General features: G+C 40.2%; 4 protein-coding genes across 6 annotated transcripts; 3 read left to right on the top strand and 1 right to left on the bottom strand.

Annotated features, from left to right (window-relative positions):
- Nucleotides 1-654: 654 nt before the first annotated feature.
- LOC108241975 lies at nt 655-5,973 on the bottom strand. Its single transcript, XM_017426484.3, has 9 exons — nt 5,832-5,973; nt 5,655-5,715; nt 5,204-5,566; nt 5,077-5,103; nt 4,878-4,916; nt 4,650-4,767; nt 3,063-3,137; nt 2,792-2,870; nt 655-1,322 (listed from the first exon to the last, which is right to left on the bottom strand). The coding sequence occupies exons 2-9, from the start codon at nt 5,713-5,715 to the stop codon at nt 1,248-1,250; spliced, it is 837 nt and encodes a 278-aa protein (XP_017281973.1). The 5' UTR covers nt 5,832-5,973; the 3' UTR covers nt 655-1,247.
- Nucleotides 5,974-7,605: 1,632 nt separating this feature from the next.
- Nucleotides 7,606-14,060, top strand: si:dkey-238d18.4 (TBC1 domain family member 15). 3 transcript variants are annotated; one of them, XR_001808832.3, is made up of 11 exons: nt 7,606-8,033; nt 9,408-9,593; nt 9,742-9,860; nt 10,412-10,515; nt 11,236-11,303; nt 11,379-11,525; nt 12,205-12,295; nt 12,379-12,527; nt 12,611-12,761; nt 13,404-13,614; nt 13,699-13,839. XR_001808832.3 is itself a non-coding variant. In XM_017426453.3 (10 exons), exons 1-9 carry the CDS (start codon nt 7,802-7,804, stop codon nt 12,754-12,756), a joined length of 1,242 nt encoding a protein of 413 aa, XP_017281942.1. In that variant the 5' UTR covers nt 7,606-7,801; the 3' UTR covers nt 12,757-12,761; nt 13,699-13,835. The 3 variants fall into 3 exon arrangements, 2 of the variants coding, with proteins under 2 accessions (XP_017281942.1, XP_017281941.1); XM_017426453.3 differs by lacking the exon at nt 13,404-13,614 and having other exon boundaries at nt 13,699-13,835; XM_017426452.3 differs by lacking the exon at nt 13,404-13,614 and having other exon boundaries at nt 7,607-8,033; nt 12,611-12,752; nt 13,699-14,060.
- A 1,500-nt stretch (nt 14,061-15,560) lies between these two features.
- On the top strand, nt 15,561-21,930 carry hsc70 (heat shock cognate 70). Its single transcript, XM_017426508.3, has 9 exons — nt 15,561-15,695; nt 17,413-17,617; nt 17,711-17,916; nt 18,059-18,211; nt 19,767-20,322; nt 20,437-20,639; nt 20,736-20,934; nt 21,037-21,269; nt 21,443-21,930. Exons 2-9 carry the CDS (start codon nt 17,413-17,415, stop codon nt 21,641-21,643), a joined length of 1,956 nt encoding a protein of 651 aa, XP_017281997.1. The 5' UTR covers nt 15,561-15,695; the 3' UTR covers nt 21,644-21,930.
- Nucleotides 21,931-22,400: 470 nt separating this feature from the next.
- LOC108241990 (chymotrypsin-like protease CTRL-1) lies at nt 22,401-24,928 on the top strand. The gene is made up of 7 exons (XM_017426512.3): nt 22,401-22,547; nt 22,744-22,847; nt 22,961-23,040; nt 23,128-23,209; nt 23,319-23,499; nt 23,637-23,767; nt 24,603-24,928. The coding sequence occupies exons 1-7, from the start codon at nt 22,502-22,504 to the stop codon at nt 24,762-24,764; spliced, it is 786 nt and encodes a 261-aa protein (XP_017282001.1). The 5' UTR covers nt 22,401-22,501; the 3' UTR covers nt 24,765-24,928.
- Nucleotides 24,929-25,343: the final 415 nt, after the last annotated feature.

Below are 25,343 nucleotides of genomic sequence, written 5' to 3'. Positions count from 1 at the left end.
CTCCAACATGTTTATGGTCAAGGTTTCTGCAGTTCTGTTTCTTGGCAGACTTTTATCAGCCGCCTTCCTTCGGAACAAATTATCTTCTAAATTCCATTTGCACTCGTGCATTCTCTCAACAGTGCTACAAGATCAGGACATGTGACTGTAAATGACAAACTTTCTGATAAAAATAGCTTCTTTTTATTATTCATATTGCTTCTTCAGCAAGTAATAACTTTTATCATCCTTATACTGATGAAGTGCAAGCCTTTTGCTCCGTAGAAGTATCAGCTCGTCAAACACTGTTACTTCTTTTGCATTTCTTCTCATTCTTACTGACCAGTGCTCACCGTTATACCGTTATTGTTAATTTCAAATAAATTATGAACCATAATAAACAGCACCCTCTGCAAGTTAAAGCAATGCGATGACACAAAAAAATTATATCAATTTTTGAGCATTTATGATTTGTTGTTCTGTTTCTGTTTGCAAAAAATAATACCAAGACAAAGTTGAAGCTCTTTCACTGTTTTATAAATATAAATATTACTCAACCCCTTTTAAAACAGGAATTATTGGGTGGTGGCAACAAAAGCAGTTCGAACTTCCTCTTTGAGCTACTTTTTGCACGCTGGTCACAGAGGGGTGAAGGGAAATTAGCGACGCTGGGGCCACAGTTTTACACTTTTATTTTAGGCACAAAACTTGACAATGCAGTTCAAATTCAGCACAAGAAACTTAAAAAGAAATCAAACTGTTTAAACCATTGCACGTACATCCTTTCTTTCATTGTGTTTTTGGTTAAGTTTAGATTAAATAATTTAGTAAAAAAAAAAAAAACAGAACTTCAAGTGTTTTAGCAAAATTGCAAAACTGAAGTGTGAAATACTTGATATAATTTCCTGTCTCTCTTTATCTGTTGTGTAACACTTGTTGCCTAGCAGGTTTATCTAACAGTTTATTTACCAGAAATAATTAGAAAAAAAGGAACAATCTAAGATAATGAAAAAGTTTTAATTACAGTTGTTTGAAAATGTGTTCTGGTAGGCTTCTTATAATCCCTTCTGGATATGTTTTATGCTTATCAGCATAACAGTAAACTCATTGGCCAGAAGAAAAAAAAACTGTGGCACTTCTTTCAAACTCTAAACAATAAAAAACAACCTTTTAAATCCAGTTCATTACATTCTGCCTGACCCACTTTTTCCCGGTGCTACTAAAAGTTAAAAGATGGCATGTTCCGATGTTTTCAAGTTGACTTTCTTCTATGTTGAATAATCCATGTTAGCATAAATACTTTCTGTGTGCTCCATATCTTGGCCCCTTTGGTTTGGTGGTGCCTATAAAGACAGTTAATACCAAGATTAATAACAAAAATATACAAAACCTATTTTGCAGTCTTATCAGAAAATAAAACTACGCTCACTGACCAAAAACGTTAAGCACCCAGAAGAAATGGTCTGATTTGGATGTGATTTGAGCCACATGCAGACCAGTGATGGGCATGTATAGGATTTGATTTGCAAGGACTTGAGGAGTCTAAAAGAGGCACCAGAGGGCATAAGTGGTGGCATTACAAGTGGAGCGATATTGTTATCAGGCAGTTGCCGGAGTGTCCAAAGGTCAGTCAAAGCAGTGGGTGAAGATCAGCAAACGCAGAGGATATTTTATAGACGCGTTAGAGAGCATCACCAGAACTTGGTGGAGTTTGGTAGGGGTCACATTGTGGGTTTGCATAAGGTCAGCTGGATGTATCATGTGGGATGTATGGATGACCCAGACAGCGGATGCTGGAACCAATGGGTACCTGAGGGCACCCACACACTTAGAGAAGGTTTTGACCACCGACAACACGCCACACTAACGGAGGACTGCTGTATTGTGCATCAAGCAATAGAAAACCTCATGGCATCTTCATATGTTTACAGCACACCGTGTCATCCAGCACCTTGTCTGAATGACTAACATCAGCCCCACTGAGGGTTAATCATCCCATGAGCAGGCAACCATTAACACCCGAGCAGAGAGAGAGCTGTGTATGAAGTGATGCAAGAGAAATGGTCTCATGATTAGTGGTGAAGTTTCATATTCAGTGGTGGCGCCTGGGAGGAGATGATCAGTCCTGTCAATGCTGTGGAGCAACACACTGGTGTTATATTTGGCAACATGGTTTGGGGCAGCCACAGGGTATGTTTTCAGGCCACTTCTCTTGGTGATATGGGATACCTTGACAGCACAGTGACATTCATAACATCCTGTCTTCATATGTTATAGCCCACCAGAGACAACACCCTGATACAGTCTTTAACGTTCAGGATGAAGCTCAGTCTGCCCGTCCACACATGGTGTGTGTGTTTACGGACTATCTGAATCATGTTGAGGTCTTGCCAGGGTCAGCCCCATCCCCATTACTCGCCAGTTGCTGATATGTACAGTTAGATATGTACAGTTAGCTTGGATGTCCATCCCAACCCAGCACCAGTCTGATGGATTTTGAGGACCAGATACAACAGCTGTGGGCTGACTTGTTGCTGAAGAGGAAACAACAGCTGTACTACTTTGGTCTGTACCAAATCACTGCTTGTATCCAGGTCCAAAGGGAAACCACACACCCTACGAACACAGAACCAGCAGTGTGCCCATTCTGCCACTTCTGTTATCTGTTTAAACTGACAGTAATCATTTCTATCCAACCACATGACCTTTCAGCACTTCCAGTTTAATTTCATTTCCACCACTCCGCCTGGGTGCTTAGCTTTCTATTCTTTTGTCAGTGAGTGTATTTTCATTTGAAGAAATAAAAATGGACCTGAACGTTGATATAGATGGCTTCATCGATGACTTTTTCTTCAGGTAGCTTCGGGTTTGTTGTTTTGCAAGATGTTTCACTGTAAAAAAGAAAGGACAAACTCCTGTTTGAGAACTGAATGAATTGTGTTGAGTTTTTAATTAACATGTCTGGACCAAAGATACAAACATCTGTCAAGAACAATTAAACTTTGTTTTAAAAAAGGATACTCAGATGAAACATTCTACCAATGGTGCGATGCAAAATGATAAAAAAAATGATAGCGTGAAACCTTTTGGGTGGGTTTGAAGCCGTTCTGCTGAAGTTTACATAATGTCCAGATTCCTTCCTAGTAAGCTTGTGTGACCTGGAAAAGATGAGGTATAGCCGCTTTAAACACTTAAAGTGTCCTCAGATATCTTTTCAGCATGAACATAACAGCCTTAGGATTATACTCAGAAAGAGGTCACACATGTGACCACATATAGATTTATTTATTTGACATAACTCTTTTTCACGGGGCAGTAGTGGCTTAGCTAGCCAAAACAAACTCTGTGTTTAACGATGGGATGACTAAAACTTAGAGGAACTCAACTTATGTTAAGAAATGATAGAGTTGTAGCTGTTTTGGTCAAACCTTGAAAATAATGATAATGGGTGACCTTTTGCAATATTGTGAGATGTCACTCTCAGATTATGAGTTTGGGTTGACTCTCAACTACTACCAGATCAAATTTTAGCTCAATATTTGCTAAACTGACTGAAATATAGCGATTCTTTTTGCTGGCTAAAGTTGATTAGCTGTGGTGGCCATCTTGAATTGGGTTGGCTCCAAAAGTTATTCAGTTGTAGATCTACATCCAGTAACGACTTCCTGAATCTTTTATTAAAATCCATCCAGTGGCTCATTAGCTATTTTGCTAACAGACAAACAGGACTGACTCCTAACATTTAATGCTAAAGTTTTAAGCAAAGATCTTGTGGGATGAGTAGATCTTGGAGTACGTGTTGTAAAGGGTTAGGATTAGAACTCTATACGCTATAACGACACCAAATTCTAGGTCAATATCTGTAAAAAGGATTAGAGTTACAGCTATTTTTGTGTTTTTTAAGTTGAGTTGTGCTCCTGCAGCCATCTTGAATTGACACTGCAAGTTAATCAGTTGTAGAAGTTGATCCAGTGATTACTTTCTGATCATTTTATTAAAATCTATTCAGCGCTTCAAGAGATGTTTTGGTAAAAGACATACATAGACATGGACAAAAACACAACTGCCCTTTTGCCGTCTGTGGTGCAAAATAACAAGTTTTTTGTTTTTTATGGGGGGAGGGCGAGGTTAAAGGTTAAAGAGAGACACCAAGACACTTCAAATAAAAAGATAAACTGGAAGAACTCGGGGTCATAAGAAAAGGGTTGTTAAAAATTGTAGAATCTGGAGCATGGGTCGGATTGCCATCAAAATTAAATCACTTGGTTTTTGTGACAACCTCGAAATTTCCTGAAAGTTTCATTAAAACCTGTTCATTAGTCTTTAAGTACTCTTACAAACAGACAGGCAGACGGACAAACCAACCAGCACAACCAAAAACATAACCTCCTTGGTTCGAGGTAATTAACAGGTAAAGGTCAGAAAATAAAATATCTGGTTAATTTGGGTAGATGGGGGAAACTAAACAAGGGTTCGGCAATGTGTCCCACTGTAAAGACACCAGGCTTCTTGGTCTAAAAATTGTTTATATTTGATATAAATGTAGCATCATAAAAGCCATCATGGCTACATGGGTTTTGACATACCCGCAGTCAGTCATTAAATACATATAAATACATTTTCTACTAGCAAGTACCACACTTTACAAAAGATCTGAAAAAGACTTTTACCTCTTGTGCTTTGTGTACGCGATAATTCCAACAACTGCAACGACCACAAGAGCAACAAGTGGTATGAAGATGGCCAGGTAGATATTGTTGTTTCTGTCTGAACTAGAAGAGGGGATGGCTGTGGATGGTAATTATTACAGTTAAAGAAGCAAAACTACAGATTTAAATAACCTGAACGTCAGCCTGCATGTTTTTTAATAAAAGGTACTGAGGAAATGTCTCACTTACATGATGTTTCAAAAGAGGCAGTTGTGTAACTTGACAAATCTGCAATATAAAAACACAACCTTGATAGTTTTAATGAGTTTTGCATTTAAGCCATGAAGCTGGGGAAACATACAGCAACACTGCATGATGGCAAATGGAGAAGAACTGAAAAAAAAAAAACAGAAATTTGGTAAAAATAAGGTAGATTAAAAAGTCCCACCTGGCTTAGGAGATTCTTTTGGCAAACCTGACCGCGTGGGAGAAACATCCAAAGTAATTATCAGTTATTATAACCACATTTTGTGAAATAAGGATAGTTTTTTTTTTGTAATTACTGAAATTATTACCTTTCACGGAAATTGAGACACAGTGCTGTCTGAATGAGTATTTGTTTTTATCTGTAAAAAGACGCATGTAGATTTCTTTAGTTTCCTGGATGTCCTTGATCAACAGACTGCAGTTTTCTTTGGCTATATCTCCAATCAGCTTTGTCTTTTCTCTGTACATCTGAAGCACACAAGAGTTGTTGGGGTGGAAAACAAACGCGTTCTTGTCGATGTCATCCTCATTGCATTCTCTTTTCCCAACTGTTTTCCAGTAAACGTTTTGAACTTTGTGGCCCGAGGGGTAGGTGAACGTGCACAGTATTGTTATGTTCGAGCCCTTTGTTACATTGAAAGTCTGATCGACCTTTATCGTCCAGGATTCACCTGCGTTGGTAAACAAACCAAAGACATTTCACGATTAAAGTCTGCGCCTCCAAAAAATAAAACAGAAGACAAAATTCGTCATACCCACCTTTTGAATATGATACCAAAATCAACAGGAGAGTGAGCTCAGCCACCTTTAGCATCTGCATCTGAGCCAACAAAGCATCATAAAGTTAACAGAGGTTTAAAATTTCCTCAATTTTACAGCCAAATATAGCCCCCCACCGCCTGTTCTCTTTGGTGTACCGGATACAATAATACTCACTATGAGAAGGATCCAGATGAGAGCAGAATGTTGCTGGGGTTTTCTGGGGTTTTTTCAAGCCCGGTCCGTTTGTATTTGATCTGAGCACAGATATGAAGGCTCTTGAGTGCACTTTCAGTTGCACTGTTGTGATGAATCAACAATAAAGGAAGGAAGTTAGACCTGAAAAAGGACACTGCCCACACTATAACCATGCAAGTTCAAGAGCGATTACAATATGCATCCAGTTGTCTCAAGGACAAATTGTTTCTCATGGTTTGAGTGTGCATTATAGTTTTAAAATAAACCTTCCAGCTCTGGTTTTAAACATTTTAAATTAGCTTCGGTCACAACGAGACAACACTGTAGTCTGATACGTCGGTCGAACATTATAAACTTTTAACTATTTTGTCCAGCTGCCATGCACAGACAAGGACAGTTGAGGCATTGGAACAAAATAAATGTGTTACTGCGGTCTCAGACTGGATAATAAATGCAGTAACAATCAAACAGAAGTAAAATGTTAAAGGAGATTAAGAAAGAACAAGGCTTCATGTCACTTTAAGAGATTCAAATTGTGTGTGGCTTATTTAAAGGAAAACGTAAAAAAAAAAACTAGAACATTTTAGAAGAATCTTTTGAGGGAACATCAAATTTTTATTTTGTAAAGGCCAGAGTAATCTGTTTTATATCATCCCTACATTTGATGTATAAACTGTATAAAAAGCATTAAGAGAACTAAGACTCCAAGGCTCATTAGGGTCACCATGGTAACCACACACCTGTGTTTCTCACTCTCTAACAGCACTCTTAAAAACAGGTAAAAACCAAGTTAAAAAAAAAGGGAAAAGGAAAAGGAAATTCTTTGCTCAGGTACAAAAACGGTTAATGAGAGAATGAAAGTGTGCACCCTGGACTCCGGGGGGGATTTGAGAGAAAACAAGTCCTAATGTAGTGAGACACACTGGGTGAAAAAAGACAAAATGTCTACGTTTAGACGTCACAGCACACTATTTTCAATAAGGCTGCTTGTTTTAATGAAATTGTCCATGTTTTTTTCCCCCTAAAGCTGCAGTAGGAGAAGCAAATCAGAAATTGTGATGACAATGGAAGAATAACAAAAAAGTAATGAATAGCAGGATATAAATAACAGAAAAGCAATGAGTATTTCAATCTGGGCCGGCCTAAGTGCAGCGAAGTGAGATTTATTTATATAGCACTTTTCAGCAGGAAGACGATCCAAAATGTGTCAGCCTAAGAAGATTTTTATTTGGAAACCCCCTTACAGTTTAGGCCATCGTCCACTCGTCACCACACCACCGGGAGTCAAGTAAACCTTTGACTAGACCACATGTGACAAACTCTGTTCCTCGGGGGGCCACTCTACTGCATGTTTTAGATGTGTTCTTGCTTTAAAATACCTGACCTAAATTAAGGACTTGTGGACATGGTTCTGGAGAATTTGATGATTTGGTGAGGAGGTAAATAAACCATTTGAATCAGGTGTGTTGGAGCAGAAAAACCTCAAACTTCCAGGACAGCGGCCCCTGAGGCCTGGAGTTTGACCCCCCTGGACTAGAGGGGGGATGGATACATGGATGCCCATGTATTGTATTGTACCAAAACATGAGCTGTCAGGGGGTTTGGGATTCCTGGATCATGTCCTGTTTGTTTTGTTTTGTTTTTTTAATTAAAATTTAATAAAGAGAAAATAAAATATCTTTGAGAAACCTGCAGTTACTACAAAACGCCACTAGATGGCGGCAGAGTAACATTCACGCCAATCCACTGTGGACTTTGGATCTTGGGTCGCGAGGACTCCACCTGGAATGTAGGCCAGACTCTCCAAAGGAGGTGCGATCACCTGACTCCTAATTCTGCGGGGGACGAGCTGAAAATGGCTTCTCGGGCTAATTGGAGTGTTTTGTTGGGAAGAGACGTGCTGTTTAGGGGTTAAGATGCGGCGGGACTTGTGAGTGTGCTCGGCTCGTATGGACGGACGGGACGACAGCGGCGGGAAGCCGCCTCTGCAGCCGGCAGCAGAGGAGCGGAGCCCCGGCGGCCAGCAGCCGGAAGTCCGCTCCCGGGGGAGGAGGAGGAGGAGGGAGGTGGCCGCGGTGAGCTCCGCCGCTCTGTCCGCCGCACGGCTCACCTTACCGGGGGTCATGGACACCGAGGGCAGGGTCGACGAGTCCAGACTCAGGATGCACATCTTCAAAAACGGTCTGCTGTCATGATATTTATTACACATTATTATTAACACGGTGGCTTACAGCCGCTCAGACTCCAAGTTTCAAACTTTATTTTGAAAACAAAGTGACTTCAAACTGAATTAGAGGGCAAAAAGGCCAAAATAAATCTTTTTTTTTAACATATAAAGTCATGTTAATCCAGTGGCTATTAGGCTTTATTTTTTAGAAAAGTGGTTTTGGCTATTTTCAAATTATATACAAGAGAAGTGGTTTCACTGAATTAACCATAATTGTCACACTAAAACACCTTAAGTGGTTAGAAAATAGAACCATTCTTGCTCTATTTTGTCCACATCTGTGGTGAAAAGTGGCTCTTTGTATTCACTGTGCTACTTGAACGTGTGTGCAGATTTGTTAGGAAAATAGTGTATTCATTATTCTGCTCGTCTGAGCTGAATTTGATTTGTTTGTTCGTTTTTATAATAAACTTCACGAGTGGTGACAGAAACAAGTTCAAACTTTTTTTAAGTCACAACAAGAGAAACACACAGACTAATAAAAGGAACAAATGACAGCTTTGTCATAAATAGAAGCTAAAATAGTTGTAAAATGTAACACAGTCCAGTAAAAATTCAAAATCATGCTCATTTTGAATTAGGTGCACTGTAACTTTTATGTGGCGCTTTTTAATATTTTAGGTGCTGTTTTGTTCCTGACGGGTACATTTTAAAATCACCTTCAGTGATTGGTTTTCTCTTCCCTGCTTCGATGTGCTCAGATGCATCAATGAGCTGTGTCAGTGTGTAATCTCTACCAACAGAGTCAAGTAATGCTTCGCTTCGGGACTTGAGTCACAATCAGACCATTCTCCTGTGAACGCGAACATCTCATTGTACGTCAGACTCCTTCGAGGTTTTAAACCCCAGCGTGACTTCGGTGATGAAAACAACGGAGACCTTTTAGAAATCAGAGTGGGATTTCTGATTTGGTTTGAAAAGTTTACCAGGAAGCATCCAGAGGACATGAAAGGTTCTCTGTGGGGAACATCACATGTCTCTGAGCAGGAATGTGGAAACTTACCCCCCCCTCTCCTCTGTTTTTTAGGCTCCACTGCCCTTAAGGCCCACAGAGAGGTAAAACAAAAAGTTTAAGAACACGCTGAGCAAAAACATGTCCATTTTTTTCCATCTAATTACCTCAAATTCTACTGAAAGTTTGCTAAGATGATTGAATTTTTGTACAGGAGTTCACAGCTCCAGTTCTCTTCTTTCGTTTGATCGTTTCAGGACTAGCTCCAGTCTGGTTTCCCTGAAGGATTAGTGCTCACAAAAACCTCTCGCAGCTGAAGTTCAGTGCTTTAGAGTCATTTAGCTAGATAATTAAAAGACCTTCAGTCCCTGTTTAGGTGGCGTTTGTCCCCCTGAGCGAGGCCTGGCGTGGCGCTTCCTGTTCGGGATGTATCCGTGCAGCTCCACGCCTTTGGAGCGCTCCCTGCTGTGCGAGCAGCTGCTGGTGCGTTACTTCGCCATGAAGAGAAAGTGGCAGCGGTTCTTGCCGTCAGCGGTGAGGATGCAGCTCAACGGCACTGACGGTAACCTCTCTGACACCAGCGAACTTGGCTGTTACCGAGAAGAATGCTGTTATTTTTTCCCAACTTGACTCAAATGATTCTATATGATATCTTTAAAAAGAAAAAAAACTAATAAAATAAAAACCCACATATGCTTGATCTGACCCAGCTGAGTTGGTCTCAGCTGTCAGGTTCTTTGACCAGAGGGAGGCTCAGGCCCAGCAGCAGATCCAGGACCAGTCTGAGGAGGTCAGGGACAGGCTGGCTTTCCTGGAGCTGCAAGCTCAGGTTAGACTAATCCAACATATTTCTGATTTATAAATTCCAACTTTATATTTGTTTTGTTTTGCATACACATTTTTAAAGTACTGCTTCATTGGTTCTGCTGGGTTCCTTAATATTAAATTTCTCTCCCTATTTTTTTTCCACAGAAGAGATCGGTTGTTTAACCATGGAAGTAGTAAAGATTAGATGTTTGAGGAAATGATCAAACATTTTGTTAAACAAACTGTCATTTATTTACCCTGGAGTCAGTTGACCTTTTCAAACATTCAGTGTGTTTGGAGAGTGTGCTCTTACCAACATTTGATAAATCGCTTTCTTCAGATAGCATTCCTTCCTATGCTTTGTGTTGGGAAATTAATATTTTTAAAAGCTGTTATGTTTGCAAACATATAAAGTCCAAATATATAAGAAGACAAATTAAAGGGAAGAAATCAACCCTGTATTACTGCCATTAGGGATCATCAAAGTCATCATCAAAGTGCCGCCATTAAGGCTGCGCAGGTTTTTATTCATACATGCTTGTTGCATCTCAACATTTTCCTTTTTGTTGACAGATACTGTTTGAGCGTGTCACTTTTGACCAGCAGGAGCTGCAGGAAGCCATAAGAATCATTGATAAGGACGTCCCTCGAACAAACAGAGACCTCAGCTACTACCAGTGAGTTATTAACCTCACCGGTTGTTCCTGCTGCAGTTAAACCGAGCCTTGAAAGAACATTTACAATATCTGACTGCTGACTCTGAGACTATTCAGCGCTTTTCGTTTTTTGAAAAGATACACCCGAATGATACTTTTGTTCAGCTGACACCAGAGCAGATTTCTCATTTTCTCGTCAAAGTGTGAAACTCTTCGGTTCCGAGTTGCTCCAAATTCCTGGGGCACCTAATAAAAAAAATGTCTTTGCCTAAACTAGATGAAGTGGCGCAGCTCCCTTTTCAGCCCTGAATTCACGGCTCCTTTCACAGCAGCTGCTTTCAGTGGTTGAAGCGACCGGCTCCCCTTCGCTCCACCCTCAATGCAAATAAGATGTGGTGACGTGTCTTAACCACACGCTGTAAGGATTCCTGTTTGATCCGCTCACAAATAGGTCTCTGGTTTTCACCAGAGCCGTGACCGCAGATTGATAATTACAAATTAAGGGTTTTCCTTCCTCAACCTCTGTTTTTGCCACAACACTATAATGCGTTCATAAACTTAGACACTGACTGCACTCAGTAACCCTCGAAACAAGGTATTACTGAACATGTACAGAGAATAGTGCCTTTCTAATTCAATTATGAGTACACATTCTTCATATCAGTGATAAGCAGGTTTCTGAAACCCATTTTACTGATCTTGTTTACTTACATAACACGAATCATTTATATGTCCCTGCAGGGATGAAGGTTTAGGCAATCTGCTGGTGCTGAGAAACGTCCTCATCACTTACGCTGCTTTTCATCCAGGTACGTAGCTCATACACATCCGGGGAGATCCATCAGCCTCAGAGGAAGTTCCTTTAGCTTCTGTTGTCGCTCCAGAGGTCAGTTACGCCCAGGGAATGAATGACCTGTGCAGCCGCTTCCTGGAAGTCCTCGACTCGGAGGTCGACGCTTTCTGGAGTTTTTCGTGCTACATGGAGAAATTCTCCCGGGATTTCAGGGCTGATGGCCTGCACAGAAAAATAGGTGAGTAACAAAAAAATTTTTAAAAAGCTGTTTGCAATAAATGTTTCAGCACCAGTTTCCGGTAGAGACTTCAGGGAAACCATTAGTTTCCTGTTTCGTCTCATTACACTGGAGTACCAGCATCTGTGTGATGTTCTACAAACAAAACTAAACTCAAAAAGGTAGCTGATGTTACACCTTTACTATCAACAATGAGGTGTTTGACCCAATAGTTCTCTCTTCTTATAATGTCTTTAGACTCCTGAAGTCTTGAGATAAAACTTGTTTTTACTTTCAGCTTTTTGTTGTTTTTCCTTTTAGCAGAATTAAACTATTTGCAAAAAGGAAGTTTGTAGTGATCAAACCTATAAGTATCTCCTACTCAAATACAAATAAAATTACAGAAGCAATAAAATGTGTTTTAAGGGAACCTTTTAGATGCCCGAGGCTGTATGAAATGTGATGTTTACTTCTAGTTTCTATAAAAAGGGAGGAAAAAACAAAGTTTTGTGACCTCTAGTGGTGAAATGAAGTCACTGAAAGCTTTTATTTTGTGCTGATAGTAGATTAAGCATGAAAAGTAAATTATAATGCTCTCTAAGCAAGGTAAAAAGGATCTTGAGTACTAAAGAGATCAAATTAAATAGGCCTCAACGTATTTTCTTTTTAAGTAAATTTAAGTTTGTTTACCATCTCTTAGAGCTGGAGGCAGCCCTGTTGAAGGAACTGGACCCTCTGCTTTATGCTCACCTGGTCAAAGACAGCATGGAGAGCTTCACATTCTGCCACAGGTAGACCTTTAGCATTGTTCTGTATATATATATTTTTATTATAGATGCTTTGTTTTTAGGTTGCGTGTCGACCATTGTTTCAGGTGGCTGCTCCTGGGTTTCCAAAGGGAGTTCGAACACAGCGACGCCCTGCGCTTGTTCGAGATCTTGAGTTGCGACCACCTGGAGCTCATTTCACAAAAAGTTGACCGAGCTCACTATCGGGAAAGGCTGGCACAAAAGTACAGTGCAGGTGAAACTCAGACGGGGGTGGAGGTAGAATAACTGGAACCGAAAGTTACCTGTGTGAAACGCCTCGCGTTGCTTTGTCTTCAGAGGACGGTTTGAAGACCCAGCTGCCGGCTTTCAACACTGACTTCACCTTTGAGCTTTTCATCTGCGCGGCCATCCTGCTGGACAACAGAGAGTCTCTGCTGCAGTGCCAGGATGATGTGCAGCTCATCCAGTTTACCAGCAGGTGAATTAGGTACATGTCGTAGAAACAGTGGTTACCAGCCTGTTGTCCCTCAGAGCGCCCCCTTGTTGCACCGACAGAAAAGCTGCACGCACAGGTGCACTTGTATGCTTGCATGTCCGTACGAGCACACGTGAACAGCAAAGGAATAAACCGTTAATTTAAGGTCTGGGGGGGTAAAGCATTTATTTATCTTAATAAACAACCACGTGGATCATTCACACCTCTGTGCAGGGATGAGACGTCAAGATGTTGTAGCAGCTGGTTACAGGCTTTTCTTTTGTTTGTTTTAAACTGTGTCAAGAAGTTGAATAACTCCACACACACATACATACGCAGGACTCTATGAGACCTGAAACTAGAGGGTCAGTTTGTCCTGTCCAGCAGCTTTTTTCTTTTTTTTTTGACCATCCAAAACTTTGTTCTCCAACATTAATTTTCCTTCATTTCAAATCAGCTTGAAGACAGGCGAGTTCCTCACAACTGAGGTATGATGAAGAGTAAACATTAAAAAAACTGATATTTTCCTCCCAATGCATATGTTCATTTGGTGCTGAAAGACACAAACACAGATGTTTTTGTGACTTGTGACACCTGTTTGACATTTTTCTAACTCTTTTGCACATGTTTGACTCAGATCTCTGCCTCTGTTAGGTTGGCCACCACCTCCTGAGTCTGCTGGTCTCATTGTTTTGAACATTATGTCCACAAGGAAATATTTTGATTCCACCTATCCACTGGTAAAAAATAAACCCTGTGTGTAACAACAGTGTCTGATGTAAATTCATGTCTGCAAAACCTTTTGAACACCTCCGAGCTATTAAAGCCTCGCTGCCTCGCTGAGAGCTTTAGGGCAGCACCCCAGGTTGGGAACCACTGTTACAGAAGAAGTATTTGTGTGAATGTCAAAGTCTTTAATGTCTTAATCAAACCTCTGCCCTCTGCACAGCCTCCAGGGGACACTGGACCTGAACGGCACGCTGAAGAAAGCGGAGAACCATTTTTACAACTACTGCAAGCGCTGCGCCTGGGACTACATGAAGGAGCGCTGCGGAGCGAGGAGCAAACACGAGGACTTCTTTTATCAACTCCGCAGTCTATTTGTTTTAAAGTAATGTCATTAGCTGTAAAACTGTAGCTTTTATGACAAATGACATGTCCCTGTGCGTAGCTTCGATGGCATATGTGTCTCTCAGTTCGGAGAGAAGTACTCTGATGGCTGCTTGCCCTTTAAAGTAACAAGATATCGTTCCCTATTATAAATGTTCAGTATTTATTGTATGAAAGTTATGTAATAAAAGCTGTAAGTTATTTTTGGCTGTCTTTTTGAAAAAAATAAGGGAAATCCTAACTTTTAATATATATTTTTTTACCTCTTTTGTGCTTTATCTGATGGCCCTCATAAGGTTATATAATGTTTAAACACTGGCAGTGCGTAGATATGGTGTCACAACAGCTGCTGTTCAGAAAAAAGAAAAAACTGCAGTTATATTTAAAGACCAGATGGCGTACGTGTCAGAGAGGTCTGTGCAACAGGAATAGATAGGCTCCAACAGGGGCCCTACAGTTGTGTGACAGTGACATACACACCAAGGGTGTCTTAAACAGAAAATCAAACACATGCAGTGGGAGTATGTGACTTGATGGGAATGTAAAATATTATCCAGAAGACTGATTTTCAGAACTGGTGATGAAATATTACAGAAGAGTGACTTCGTAGAAAAAAAAAACCATCCTCAAAAGATACATGACCTTGTGCAACTTAAGGAGGTGGTTGAGATATGTTTTGAAGTGGGGTCCTGTGGAAAGGTTTCTGAACATTCAGTATCTTAACTGTTGTAGATAAATCTTTTAACAGCCTCAGTTTAGAGAAACAGTATAATTCTGACTGAACTGATAAGTTTAAGGCTAGTCCAAGTGTACTGCTGCCGTACTAAAACAGCTGCAAGCTCAAAAGGTTTGTTCATGCAAACTATTTTACAAACTTTTACTTCCAACAGCTTCATGTTCCGTCAGTGCCTCTGGGTGCTCCAGAAGTGCTACAGCTAGCTGCTGCTACTTGAGCTTACTAATAACTATAAAGTAAATTAAAAGCCCGGCATTCCTGCTGCATTTCATGCCAGAGTTTTAAAGTAACATCATCTTATACTGAGAAATGGCTGTTTTAGTTAAATCTTGAAAATAACAATATGGACAATCTTGTGAGAGCTTGTTGTGAATGACTCTCAGCTACTACCACGCCAAATTTGGCTTTGAATATGTTGTTTATTTTAAATATATCATGAGCAATTTGGTCTGAGAAATTGATAATGGATGAAATAATTGCTTTTGCTTTTATATGTTGTGATTGTTTTGACACATATTTTCCTGCTTTTTTCCTAGTTTGCAAAGGCTCATTTAGGTTGTTTGATTATGGATGTTTTGTTCAGTCCTTTAAGTGTTTCTTTATTAGGGTTCATTAGTTTAATTTGGTGGTCTAAATTATTTCCTGTTCTTGCTGCTTTTCTCCAGAGTTGTAAAACCACTGAGTGTCCTGACAACAGGTATAACAAAGCATGTGAGGAAAATGACCCATGTCTGGGATGTCATCTTTTATACAGCTATCATACTGTAAGTGCTAATTCTGTAACAATAAAACAATTTTTAGAGATACTTATTCCTATTTTAACCCAAGTCCCAGAATCCTACAGATTTTCACTCTTGTCCATCTGGCAACTTACTTTAGGGATAAGAATAGCAAGCCTTCATTCAGAGAAATGTGGCCAGTGAGCAGAAACGTGGGCCTAGAACGTTCCTCGGTGGGGGTCACCTGACACCCTGAGGGGCTCTCCCAGCTCAGAGCCTTATAAACTCGGGACAGCAGAGACCCTCGTCCTTCGACTGCCAGGAGAAAGAAGGAGTGCTGGAGTGCTGGAGAGGAGCTCAGACGCCACGTAACTTCACAAGGTAACTGCTTTGCTTGAGCATCTCTGGCCCTGGCTTCATAATCTTTCTTGCTTGTTGCTTTGAAAGGCCAAATAAAATGTGAACGTCTCCTGAATGAGAGAAATTTGTGTGGTTTTCGTCAAACAATGGCATGATTAAAACTAAACCAACGCAAAAACAAGTACAGTTGTGCAACTTTTTCACCCAAACATCTGTTCATCTAAAACCCATGAAAATCTGGTTTCCTAGTTGTGGGTGTGTGTCAGTCAGAGACATGTCCTGTCAGCGGTTGTGACAGGATGTGTTACACAACTGAGGAGTAAGTGGTGATTAAATGACATGTCTGACAAAGAATGTCTTTCTACTATATCTTCTAGACATAGATTACCGGAGAAGCAAAAAAATAACCTTAGAAATGCAGTGAAGCTAATTTTGTAGTCTGTTTTTGTTCTTGGGAACATTTCAGTTTCTATAAATGGTCCTCAGCCTAGCTCAGCTCCAAGAGCTGCAGAAACAAGAGGCTTTTTTTATTTGTTACTGAACCACAAAATTGTGTAATTTTAGAGGGTATTATAGCTGATGTTTAGCTGATGAATAATTCCTAAAGTTCAGATCTTTTGCTGTGGGAACAATAGCAACAGTGTAAAAGTTTATAACATAGTGTTAGCATAATCTGCTATGAAATTCTTCAGACTGAAGCTGTTTCTAGACAAACGATCTACTTTGGTCTTGGCCTCGCTCAATCAAGTGTTAGCTTTTCAGTCAGTCACAACTAATCTCTCTCCAAATTAAAGCTGTTCAAAGACCTGTCTACAACTAATAAGTTATTAAATACTTACAACCTTTTCACAGTATCTCACTTCAAAAGAACTAAAAAGAAATCCATTCAAATTTCCAGTCCAATTCCGTTTGTTATCAGTGGATTTGTATGTTTTCATAACGGAGAGCTATTTAGTGCCAGCAGTTGAAAATTTAATTAACCGATGACTATTGATAAATCACATTTAAAAAGCCTAACAGAGATACTTTTGTATTATGTTGCTAAGGAAAAACAAAACAAAACATTACATTAACATTGAATCAAAGCAGTGTGACACATTCCAGTTGTTTAAGTTTGGGCGGCTGTGCATGTTGGCCTGTGCAAATTACAGGGCAGGTGGATACTATAGCAGATAAATGTAAGAAGTACACATGGACATTCATAACATACAGGTGTTTAAATTTGTGGTTCCCAAAATGTTCAGCTTCTAATCCATAAAATCCATAAAATTACAGCAGCAGAGACTTGTGACTATCACTGGATGAACTATTTTTGCAAATAAACCAGTGAAACAGGGACCATAATAACAAAAGAAACTGTCTCAATCATCAATATACTCTTTTATGCATTTAAAACTTCTATCTTTATTTCTTGTCATGATTTTGGCAAAATATGCTAATAGCAATTATTCTTAAATTTAACAGAATATCTAGAGAAAACTCAACCACCCCACTTGATGTTTTGGGTCCTGACCCCAACTTTGAAGAACATTGTTTTAAATTAGACTTTATGAATTCATTTTATTAGTTGGTAAAATTCTAAACAGAAAAAAAGAAAAGAAACAAAATTTTAATTAAAAAACATCAGAATAAATAACATTTTTGTTTTATTTTTGAAAAATATACACTAATAACGGGCATTACATATCAATGAAAATGTGCTGCAATGACTACATTTGTTTCTTTTGTTTTGTTTAAGATGTCTAAAGGACCAGCAGTAGGTATTGACCTGGGTACCACCTATTCATGTGTGGGAATCTTCCAGCATGGTAAAGTGGAGATCATTGCCAATGACCAAGGAAACAGGACCACGCCTAGTTATGTGGCTTTCACAGACACAGAGAGACTTATTGGAGATGCTGCCAAGAACCAGGTGGCCATGAATCCATCCAACACCGTATTTGGTAAAACAAATAAATAAATAACACCCACAAGTACGTACGTATGTACATACATATCTTTTACTGCCTCTTTTGTTGTTGTTAAATCTGCTTCAGATGCCAAGCGTCTGATTGGTCGCAAGTATGACGATCCTGTGGTGCAATCTGACATGAAACATTGGCCCTTCAAGGTCATTAATGACTCGTCAAAACCCAAGATGGAGGTTGAGTACAAGGGTGAGATCAAGTCATTCTATCCAGAGGAGATTTCCTCAATGGTCCTCACCAAAATGAAGGAGATCTCTGAAGCTTATCTTGGCAAGGTAAGTAACAATAATCTACATTACCATACTTGAAATTCTCTGCCTTAAGATTCACTGGGGAGGAGACGTTACTCTAAGTTCTACTGTGTGCAATATGCTGTCAAGTACTGTTCATTAACCAAAGATCTTACTATCTTTTCAGTCTGTGACCAATGCAGTTATCACAGTTCCTGCTTACTTCAATGACTCCCAACGCCAAGCCACCAAAGATGCTGGAACAATCTCTGGTCTCAATGTGCTGCGTATCATTAATGAACCCACAGCTGCAGCTATTGCATATGGCCTCGACAAAAAGGTAACTAACTGGCTATTAAACTGCTAATCCACTTCCACTTTCTATAGCAGGTGAAATGGGTATTGAACACATTCCCAGTTTTGTAAGTACATATATTTCTAAAGGTGCTACTGACATGAAATCCTCTTCAGATGTCGGTAACAACACATCCAACCCACACAGGCAAAGAAATCAAATCATAGATGTCCCTAAATTAAGTTATGCATAATAATGAGAAATGACACTGGGAAAAAGTTTTGAATACAGGAAGACAGAGAGGTGAAAAAAAGCAATGGAAAGTCAAGACACTAGCCCAAATCTATTAGTAATTAGAAAGCAATCCTGCCACTTAGTGAAAAATAATACCAGCTGGTTCAACTGATGGCCTTTAAAAAGGTGTCTCATTACCAAGGTGCCAGTCAAGATTGCATGATGGGTAAAACCAGTGAGCTGTCTCGAGACCTTTGCAACCTTATTGTTGCAAAACATACTACTGATGCCATTGGTTAGAAAATAATTTTTAGGGGCTCCCTGCAAGATTTCAGATAAAGGACTGAAAATAATTATCAGAAGAGTTGTCCAAAAGCCAAGGAGCACCTGTGGAGAGCTACAGAAAGACCTTGAATCAGCAAGTACAATTGTTTCAAAGAAAACAATAAGTAATGTACTCAACCTTTATGGCTTGTTTGCACGCTCACCACGCAAGACTCCATGCTGAAAAAAAAAGCATCTTCCAGCACGTTTAAAGTTTGCTCAACAACATTTAGACAAGCCTGTGGGTCATATGGTCAGATAAGTCCAAAATTGAACCCTTTGAATACCATAACACACACTATGCTAGGCGGTCAAAATACACTGCATTTCACCCCCAAAACACCGTACCAACAGTGAAGTTTGGAGCTGGGAACATCATGTTGTGGGGCTGTTTTTCAGCATACGGCACTGTCAAACTTCATATAATTGAGGGAAGGATGAATGGACAGAGATACTGCAACATTCTTGATAAAAATCTTCTGCCATCTTCCAGGAAAAGGATAATGAAACAAGAGTGGACATTTCAGCAAGACAGTGATCCCAAACACACTGCCAAGGAAACTCACTTAGTTTCAGAGAAAGAAAATAGCCCTAGAAAGGCCCAGCCAATCAGCTGACCTGAATCCAATCAAAAATCTATGGGAGTAAAGGTCAGAGTTCATAGAAGGAGCATGTGGAACCTTCAGGATTTGACGTGTTTATGTGGAAGAATGGGCTTAAACCACACCTGAGCTATGTATGCGACTACTTTCTCCATACAGGAGGCATCTTGAAGCTGTCATCACCAACAAAGGCTTTTATAAAAATATTAAATCAATTTCAGCAAGCATGTTCAATACTTTTTTCATTTCTCATTATTACGCATAACTTAAATATGGACATCTGCGCTTTGATTTCTTTCCTTGTGTGAACTGGATGGGTTGTTATCGACGTCTAAAGAGAATTTCATGCCAATAGTACCCTTAGAAATATATTTACTTACAAAATTCATGATGAGTTCATTACTTATTTCACCCGCTGTAATTTTTTTCAATTATCTTAGGTTGGAGGTGAGCGTAATGTCCTCATCTTTGATCTTGGTGGTGGTACTTTTGATGTGTCAATCTTGACAATTGAGGACGGCATCTTTGAAGTCAAGGCCACAGCAGGTGACACGCACTTGGGTGGTGAAGACTTTGACAACCGTATGGTCAACCACTTCATTGCTGAGTTCAAGCGCAAGTTTAAAAAGGACATTGTCAGCAACAAGCGTGCTGTGCGTCGTCTGCGTACAGCTTGTGAGCGTGCAAAGCGCACCCTCTCCAGCAGCACGCAGGCCAGCATTGAGATCGACTCACTCTATGAAGGCACAGACTTCTACACCTCCATCACCAGGGCTCGTTTTGAAGAGCTCAATGCGGACCTGTTCCGTGGAACACTCGAGCCCGTGGAGAAGTCCCTGAGGGACGCCAAGATGGACAAATCCCAGATCCATGACATTGTCTTGGTGGGTGGATCCACACGTATCCCCAAGATCCAAAAACTTCTGCAGGACTTCTTTAATGGTCGTGACCTAAATAAGAGCATCAACCCAGATGAGGCTGTGGCTTATGGTGCAGGTAGGTCTTTATAGAATTCATTCTGAATTTGTTGATAAATGTATTTAAATGTCATAAAGTGTTTCATCTAAAAGCTTTATAGTAACAGTGCTTTCTTTTATTGGAAACTCACAGCTGTACAGGCTGCCATCTTGGCCGGTGATAAGTCTGAGAATGTCCAGGACCTGCTCCTGCTGGATGTCACACCCCTGTCCCTGGGAATTGAAACAGCTGGAGGAGTGATGACTGTACTTATCAAAAGGAACACCACCATCCCAACCAAACAAACCCAGACCTTTACCACCTACTCAGACAACCAACCTGGTGTGCTTATTCAGGTAGAAAACAGCACAAGTAACAGTTCACAGACATGTTCCTGAATATTCCAAATGTTCAATAAGATTATCAAAGCCTGATTTAGATAACTCTTACAGGTCTATGAAGGTGAAAGAGCCATGACCAAGGACAATAATATCCTGGGGAAATTTGAACTGACTGGTATACCACCTGCTCCCAGAGGCGTCCCTCAGATTGAGGTGACCTTTGACATCGATGCCAATGGAATCCTCAATGTGTCCGCAGTGGACAAAAGCACAGGAAAGGAGAACAAGATCACCATCACCAATGACAAAGGTTAAACCACACTATAACAAAGCTTTAAAAAGCAAATGGGTGAATGTTCTACATAAATAAAGATGTTAAAGAAATAAAGTTTTGTATTTTGCTCCTGAATAGGGCGGTTGAGCAAGGAGGATATTGAGCGCATGGTGCAAGAAGCAGAGCAGTTCAGAACCGAAGATGAGGCTCAGAGAGACAAGATCACAGCCAAAAATTCTCTTGAGTCTTTGGCCTTTAACATGAAGAGCACTGTAGAGGATGAGAAGCTCCAAGACAAGATCAGCCCTGAGGACAAAAAGACTATTGTGGATAAGTGCAATGAAGTGATTTCTTGGCTGGACAGAAACCAGGTAAATACTGTGTAACTGAGATTTTGTAACAAAAAAGAGATCCTCTTTTGCTCAAATTGTGAAATTAGAGGTTCACTGAATAGTGAATACCCACTTCCCTCTTACAATGTTTTTTTTTTAATCTGGTCCAACTCTTGTGTCAGATTTAATTAGTTTCCCTTTCTTTAACACAGACTGCAGAGAAGGATGAGTACGAACACCAACAGAAGGAACTTGAGAAGGTGTGCAACCCCATTATCTCCAAGCTGTACCAGGGCGGTATGCCTGGAGGAATGCCTGGAGGAATGCCCGGAGGAATGCCTGGTGGCTTCCCTGGCGGAGCTGGGGCTGGACCTGGTGCTTCTTCTGGCCCAACTATTGAGGAGGTTGACTGAACAGATCCTATTTATTTCCTTAATGTGACCCACATACATTCAACCTTATATGATACCTGTCCTAAGCATGTTTTTTTGCCAAAGAAATTTCCTGTAACTGTTAGATCACGGTGCTTTCTTTACTTACAAATTTAGGCAAAATTTTTTGCCCCAAACCCTTTTAATTTGCAGTCCTTTATTTAAACCCCCAGTGGTGATCTGTAAAACTACTCTCAAAAAGTCATAATTAATCTATGATTGTGAATCATTCAATCAATAAAGACTCCCTGTAAAGGTTTTGGAAAATTCACTGTCTATTGTCATTTCTGCTTGCCATCATTTTTTTGTTAAGTGACTTAGAGCGTAAACCTTGTGTGTTTACCACCTGTATTTACCACAAGTATGCAGAGTGATTGTTATCAGGTCACATCTTTGTCTTGCAGACAGACTTTGTTTTTGTAAATGAACCACATAGGTTTTAAAATCTTTTTGCTGTTTGAAAACTAGATCTGGATCGTGGGACATTTCAAAAGATTTGTGAAAAAAGTTAGCTGCTGTAAATGTGTCAAGTTGAGGACATTGCAACTCAATTTTGCTGCATTTTGTCTTTGCTATCATGCAAAGTTAGTTTATATCAAGGCTATATTTTATTTGGCATGGAGTAATGTTCACTTTTCAAGTTTGGTCTTAAACTCTCTAGAGGTACTTATCACCAGATGGTCACTTCTCAAGCTGTGGCAGGTGGAACATGAATGGGGTGGGACTAGTATAAATGCCCATGTGCAGAACTCAGGGTCAAACATGTGAAATTAAACCTATAAAAGACAGCGTGCAGCACAAAGAATACACAGAGTCTTGAATCTTGATCAGGTCACAGTTATGTTCTTGCTCATTAGTTGTTTTGCCCTTGTGGCCTCTGCACTGGGTAAGTGACCATCACACAATCCATTTTTATTCAGGCAAATAGTTTGAGAAAAGTGGTAAAAATGGTGCATTTCAATGCAGTTATTTGACAGTGTTTCATAGAGATTATAGGCGCAAGAGACCCAGGCTACACTCTGATACATCTTGACACACGTAGCATTTTGACACAAAACCGTTTCTGTGTCATTGGGCTTCAGGGTGTGGAGTGCCTGCCATCAAGCCTCAGGTGAGTGGCTACAACAAGATCGTGAATGGTGAAACTGCTGTATCTGGATCCTGGCCCTGGCAGGTTTCTCTTCAGGTATGTGAGTCACTCGTCAGAAACACTGTAGTGTTGTTACAGCACAATACCTAAATAATTTGGACATAAAAATATATATACACATGTTTAAAAGGGCATCTGTTCAATCTTAGGATGGCACAGGATTCCACTTTTGTGGAGGATCGCTGATCAACCAGTACTGGGTGGTCACTGCTGCTCACTGCCGCGTGTCGTAAGATAACTGTCTGCGTCTCACAATGGAGCAATAAAGTAATATTAAATATGAAATAATGACCCAAGCTATTTTTATTTCCTCTAGTCCGATGAACCACCGTGTTATCCTGGGCGAGCACGATCGTAACTACAACAGTGAGCCAATTCAGGTCAAGTCCATTGCCCGGGTAAGGAAAGACATCTTTAAGATTTCCCATTGAAAATGTAAGCTTTTGTCTGTTTCAGAATGGCATTGCACTGTATTTGTATATCATTTGTTCTCACCTCTCCATCCAGGCCATCACTCACCCCTACTATAACTCCAACAACTTTAACAATGACATCACACTTCTGAGGCTGTCCTCCCCTGTGCAAATGACGACCCGTGTGTCTCCGGTGTGCCTGGCCTCTTCCAGCACCAGCATTCCCTCTGGAACCAAATGTGTCACCACTGGATGGGGCAGGACCGGGCAAACCTGTAAGTTAGCAACTTTCCATTTCCACTTACTAAACCTATACAGATATGAGCTTCCCCCTAAGTGAAACGTTTATTTGAAAAAGAAATTGCACTGCTGCACAAATCTGGAGTTGTCTTATCTACTTTTCTGCTTCCAGCAAGCCCCCGTTACCTGCAGCAGACCGCCCTGCCTCTGCTCACCCCTGATCAGTGCAAGAGTTACTGGGGTTATAACAGAATTACTGATGCTATGATCTGTGCTGGTGCTTCTGGAGTGTCCTCCTGCCAGGTAACATGTACTTCAAAGCTTAAAAAAGATTTCTATATGACAATCAGAAATGTGACATTCACGAACAATCCAACTCTTTTGAACAGCTCTGTAACACGAACAAAGGGAGCCAGATGGCTGACAGTAAAGAGACATTCATTGTTGTTTTTTTACTCCCTCCCCGTATTTTCCTACTCAAATGCAGACATGCTCACGCTCCTCCTTTGCTGTTCCACTGAGATGAAAAACAGGCAATGGGGAGGAGCACAGCACTTGTTATTTTCAAAAAGGGGAGTCAGAGATGATTTGTTCATCATTTTTATGTCTATGTTTTTGCCAGTGAGTTGTGCAGTTTCAACATTAGTGTTGCTGAGACTGTTTCTTTTATTACTAGCAACTGACTGCCACCATGCTAAAGGTTCAAGTGGCAATGAGTAATATTCTGCCAGTGTTCAAGCCTGTCTGCAGTTTTCTGTAGAAATACTGAGAGAGATTTAATCATACTATTGGTATGCCCAGGAGATAAATCTACTAGTATTTTATTTCAGAACAACGGTGCCAGTTGTCTACAGCCTCCTGAAGAAGTGGTCTTTCCATAAGGGTGTTTACAGAATTCATGGAAACAAACATTTTCCGAATTAATTCTTCCGAATAGTGTGTAAATTCAAGATATATTTGTCACTGACTCAGTAACCACACTGTTGCTACATGTTTTCCTGTTTTTGAACTCACTCAGCCCATATTCCGCACTGAAGCTGTGTGGTTCACAGAAAAATTCACTACAAAGCAAAATTAACAGATAGATATAAGTTATAGTAGAAAAATCTATTTTAAAATCCAATTTGTTTCTTTCTAGGGTGACTCTGGTGGCCCTCTGGTCTGTGAAAACAGTGGTGTATGGTCCCTTGTGGGTATTGTTTCTTGGGGTACCAGCAACTGCAACGTGTACGCTCCTGCAGTGTACGCCCGTGTGTCCTACCTGCGAAGCTGGATCGACCAGACCGTTGCTTACAACTAATGTGCAACACTGTGATGTATACATGTTTCTGCAAAGTTTCCTACTGCATCAAGATAACTGGATTGAACTCTTTCGGCTGACAGTGAATGCTACCAGTGTCACACTGTTTTGCTTTTTGGCAAATTTCTCAGAAATCAAGTATTAAACTCTGTAAGATGACTGATGATGACTGATCATGGTGTCATTTTCTTTAAATATACTCATCTGTGTGTGTGTGTGTGTGTGTGTGTGTGTGTGTGTGTGTGTGTGTGTGTGTGTGTGTGTGTGTGTGTGTGTGTGTGTGTGTGTGTGTGTGTGTGTGTGTGTAGGTGTGTAGGTGTGTTTGTGTGTGTGTGCACAAGCATGTGTGTCAATTATTTCTCTGGAAAATCTATTTTGACTAAGAGCTGGCATGAACTTTCTTGTGTGAACAAAAGTCCCTGTGATGTGATCCAATAAACAGAAGGTAAAGTCATGTTTGGGATAGACAAAAAGTAGAAACAGTTAAAAAGGTATGTCTCCAATGTGTAAACGTACAATAGTTTGAAGTCATATTGTATAAAAGGATAGGCATGTTTTACCAAATTTGTGGGATTTCAT

The sequence above is a fragment of the Kryptolebias marmoratus genome, linkage group LG16 (assembly GCF_001649575.2).
Source record: "Kryptolebias marmoratus isolate JLee-2015 linkage group LG16, ASM164957v2, whole genome shotgun sequence".
Classification (NCBI taxonomy): Eukaryota; Metazoa; Chordata; class Actinopteri; order Cyprinodontiformes; family Rivulidae; genus Kryptolebias; species Kryptolebias marmoratus.
Note: the sequence above shows the minus strand (reverse complement) of the source record. Positions and strands in the feature narration are given on the sequence as shown.

Excerpts from the sequence above, each read along its gene's own strand:
- LOC108241975 (XM_017426484.3), bottom strand. The coding sequence starts at position 5,715 with ATGCAGATGCTAAAGGTGGCTGAGCTCACTCTCCTGTTGATTTTGGTA. Across the intron at positions 4,917-5,076 it reads AAAAGAATCTCCTAAGCCAG|ATTTGTCAAGTTACACAACT; the intron begins GTGGGACTTTTT and ends TTTATATTGCAG. Across the intron at positions 1,323-2,791 it reads CCATCTATATCAACGTTCAG|GCACCACCAAACCAAAGGGG; the intron begins GTCCATTTTTAT and ends CTGTCTTTATAG.
- si:dkey-238d18.4 (XM_017426452.3), top strand. The coding sequence starts at position 7,802 with ATGGACGGACGGGACGACAGCGGCGGGAAGCCGCCTCTGCAGCCGGCA. Across the intron at positions 9,861-10,411 it reads TCCTGGAGCTGCAAGCTCAG|ATACTGTTTGAGCGTGTCAC; the intron begins GTTAGACTAATC and ends TTTTGTTGACAG. Across the intron at positions 12,753-13,698 it reads CTCATCCAGTTTACCAGCAG|CCTCCAGGGGACACTGGACC; the intron begins GTGAATTAGGTA and ends CCCTCTGCACAG.
- hsc70 (XM_017426508.3), top strand. The coding sequence starts at position 17,413 with ATGTCTAAAGGACCAGCAGTAGGTATTGACCTGGGTACCACCTATTCA. Across the intron at positions 17,618-17,710 it reads TCCATCCAACACCGTATTTG|ATGCCAAGCGTCTGATTGGT; the intron begins GTAAAACAAATA and ends AATCTGCTTCAG. Across the intron at positions 20,935-21,036 it reads CACCATCACCAATGACAAAG|GGCGGTTGAGCAAGGAGGAT; the intron begins GTTAAACCACAC and ends GCTCCTGAATAG.
- LOC108241990 (XM_017426512.3), top strand. The coding sequence starts at position 22,502 with ATGTTCTTGCTCATTAGTTGTTTTGCCCTTGTGGCCTCTGCACTGG. Across the intron at positions 22,848-22,960 it reads CCTGGCAGGTTTCTCTTCAG|GATGGCACAGGATTCCACTT; the intron begins GTATGTGAGTCA and ends GTTCAATCTTAG. Across the intron at positions 23,500-23,636 it reads GGGCAGGACCGGGCAAACCT|CAAGCCCCCGTTACCTGCAG; the intron begins GTAAGTTAGCAA and ends TTCTGCTTCCAG.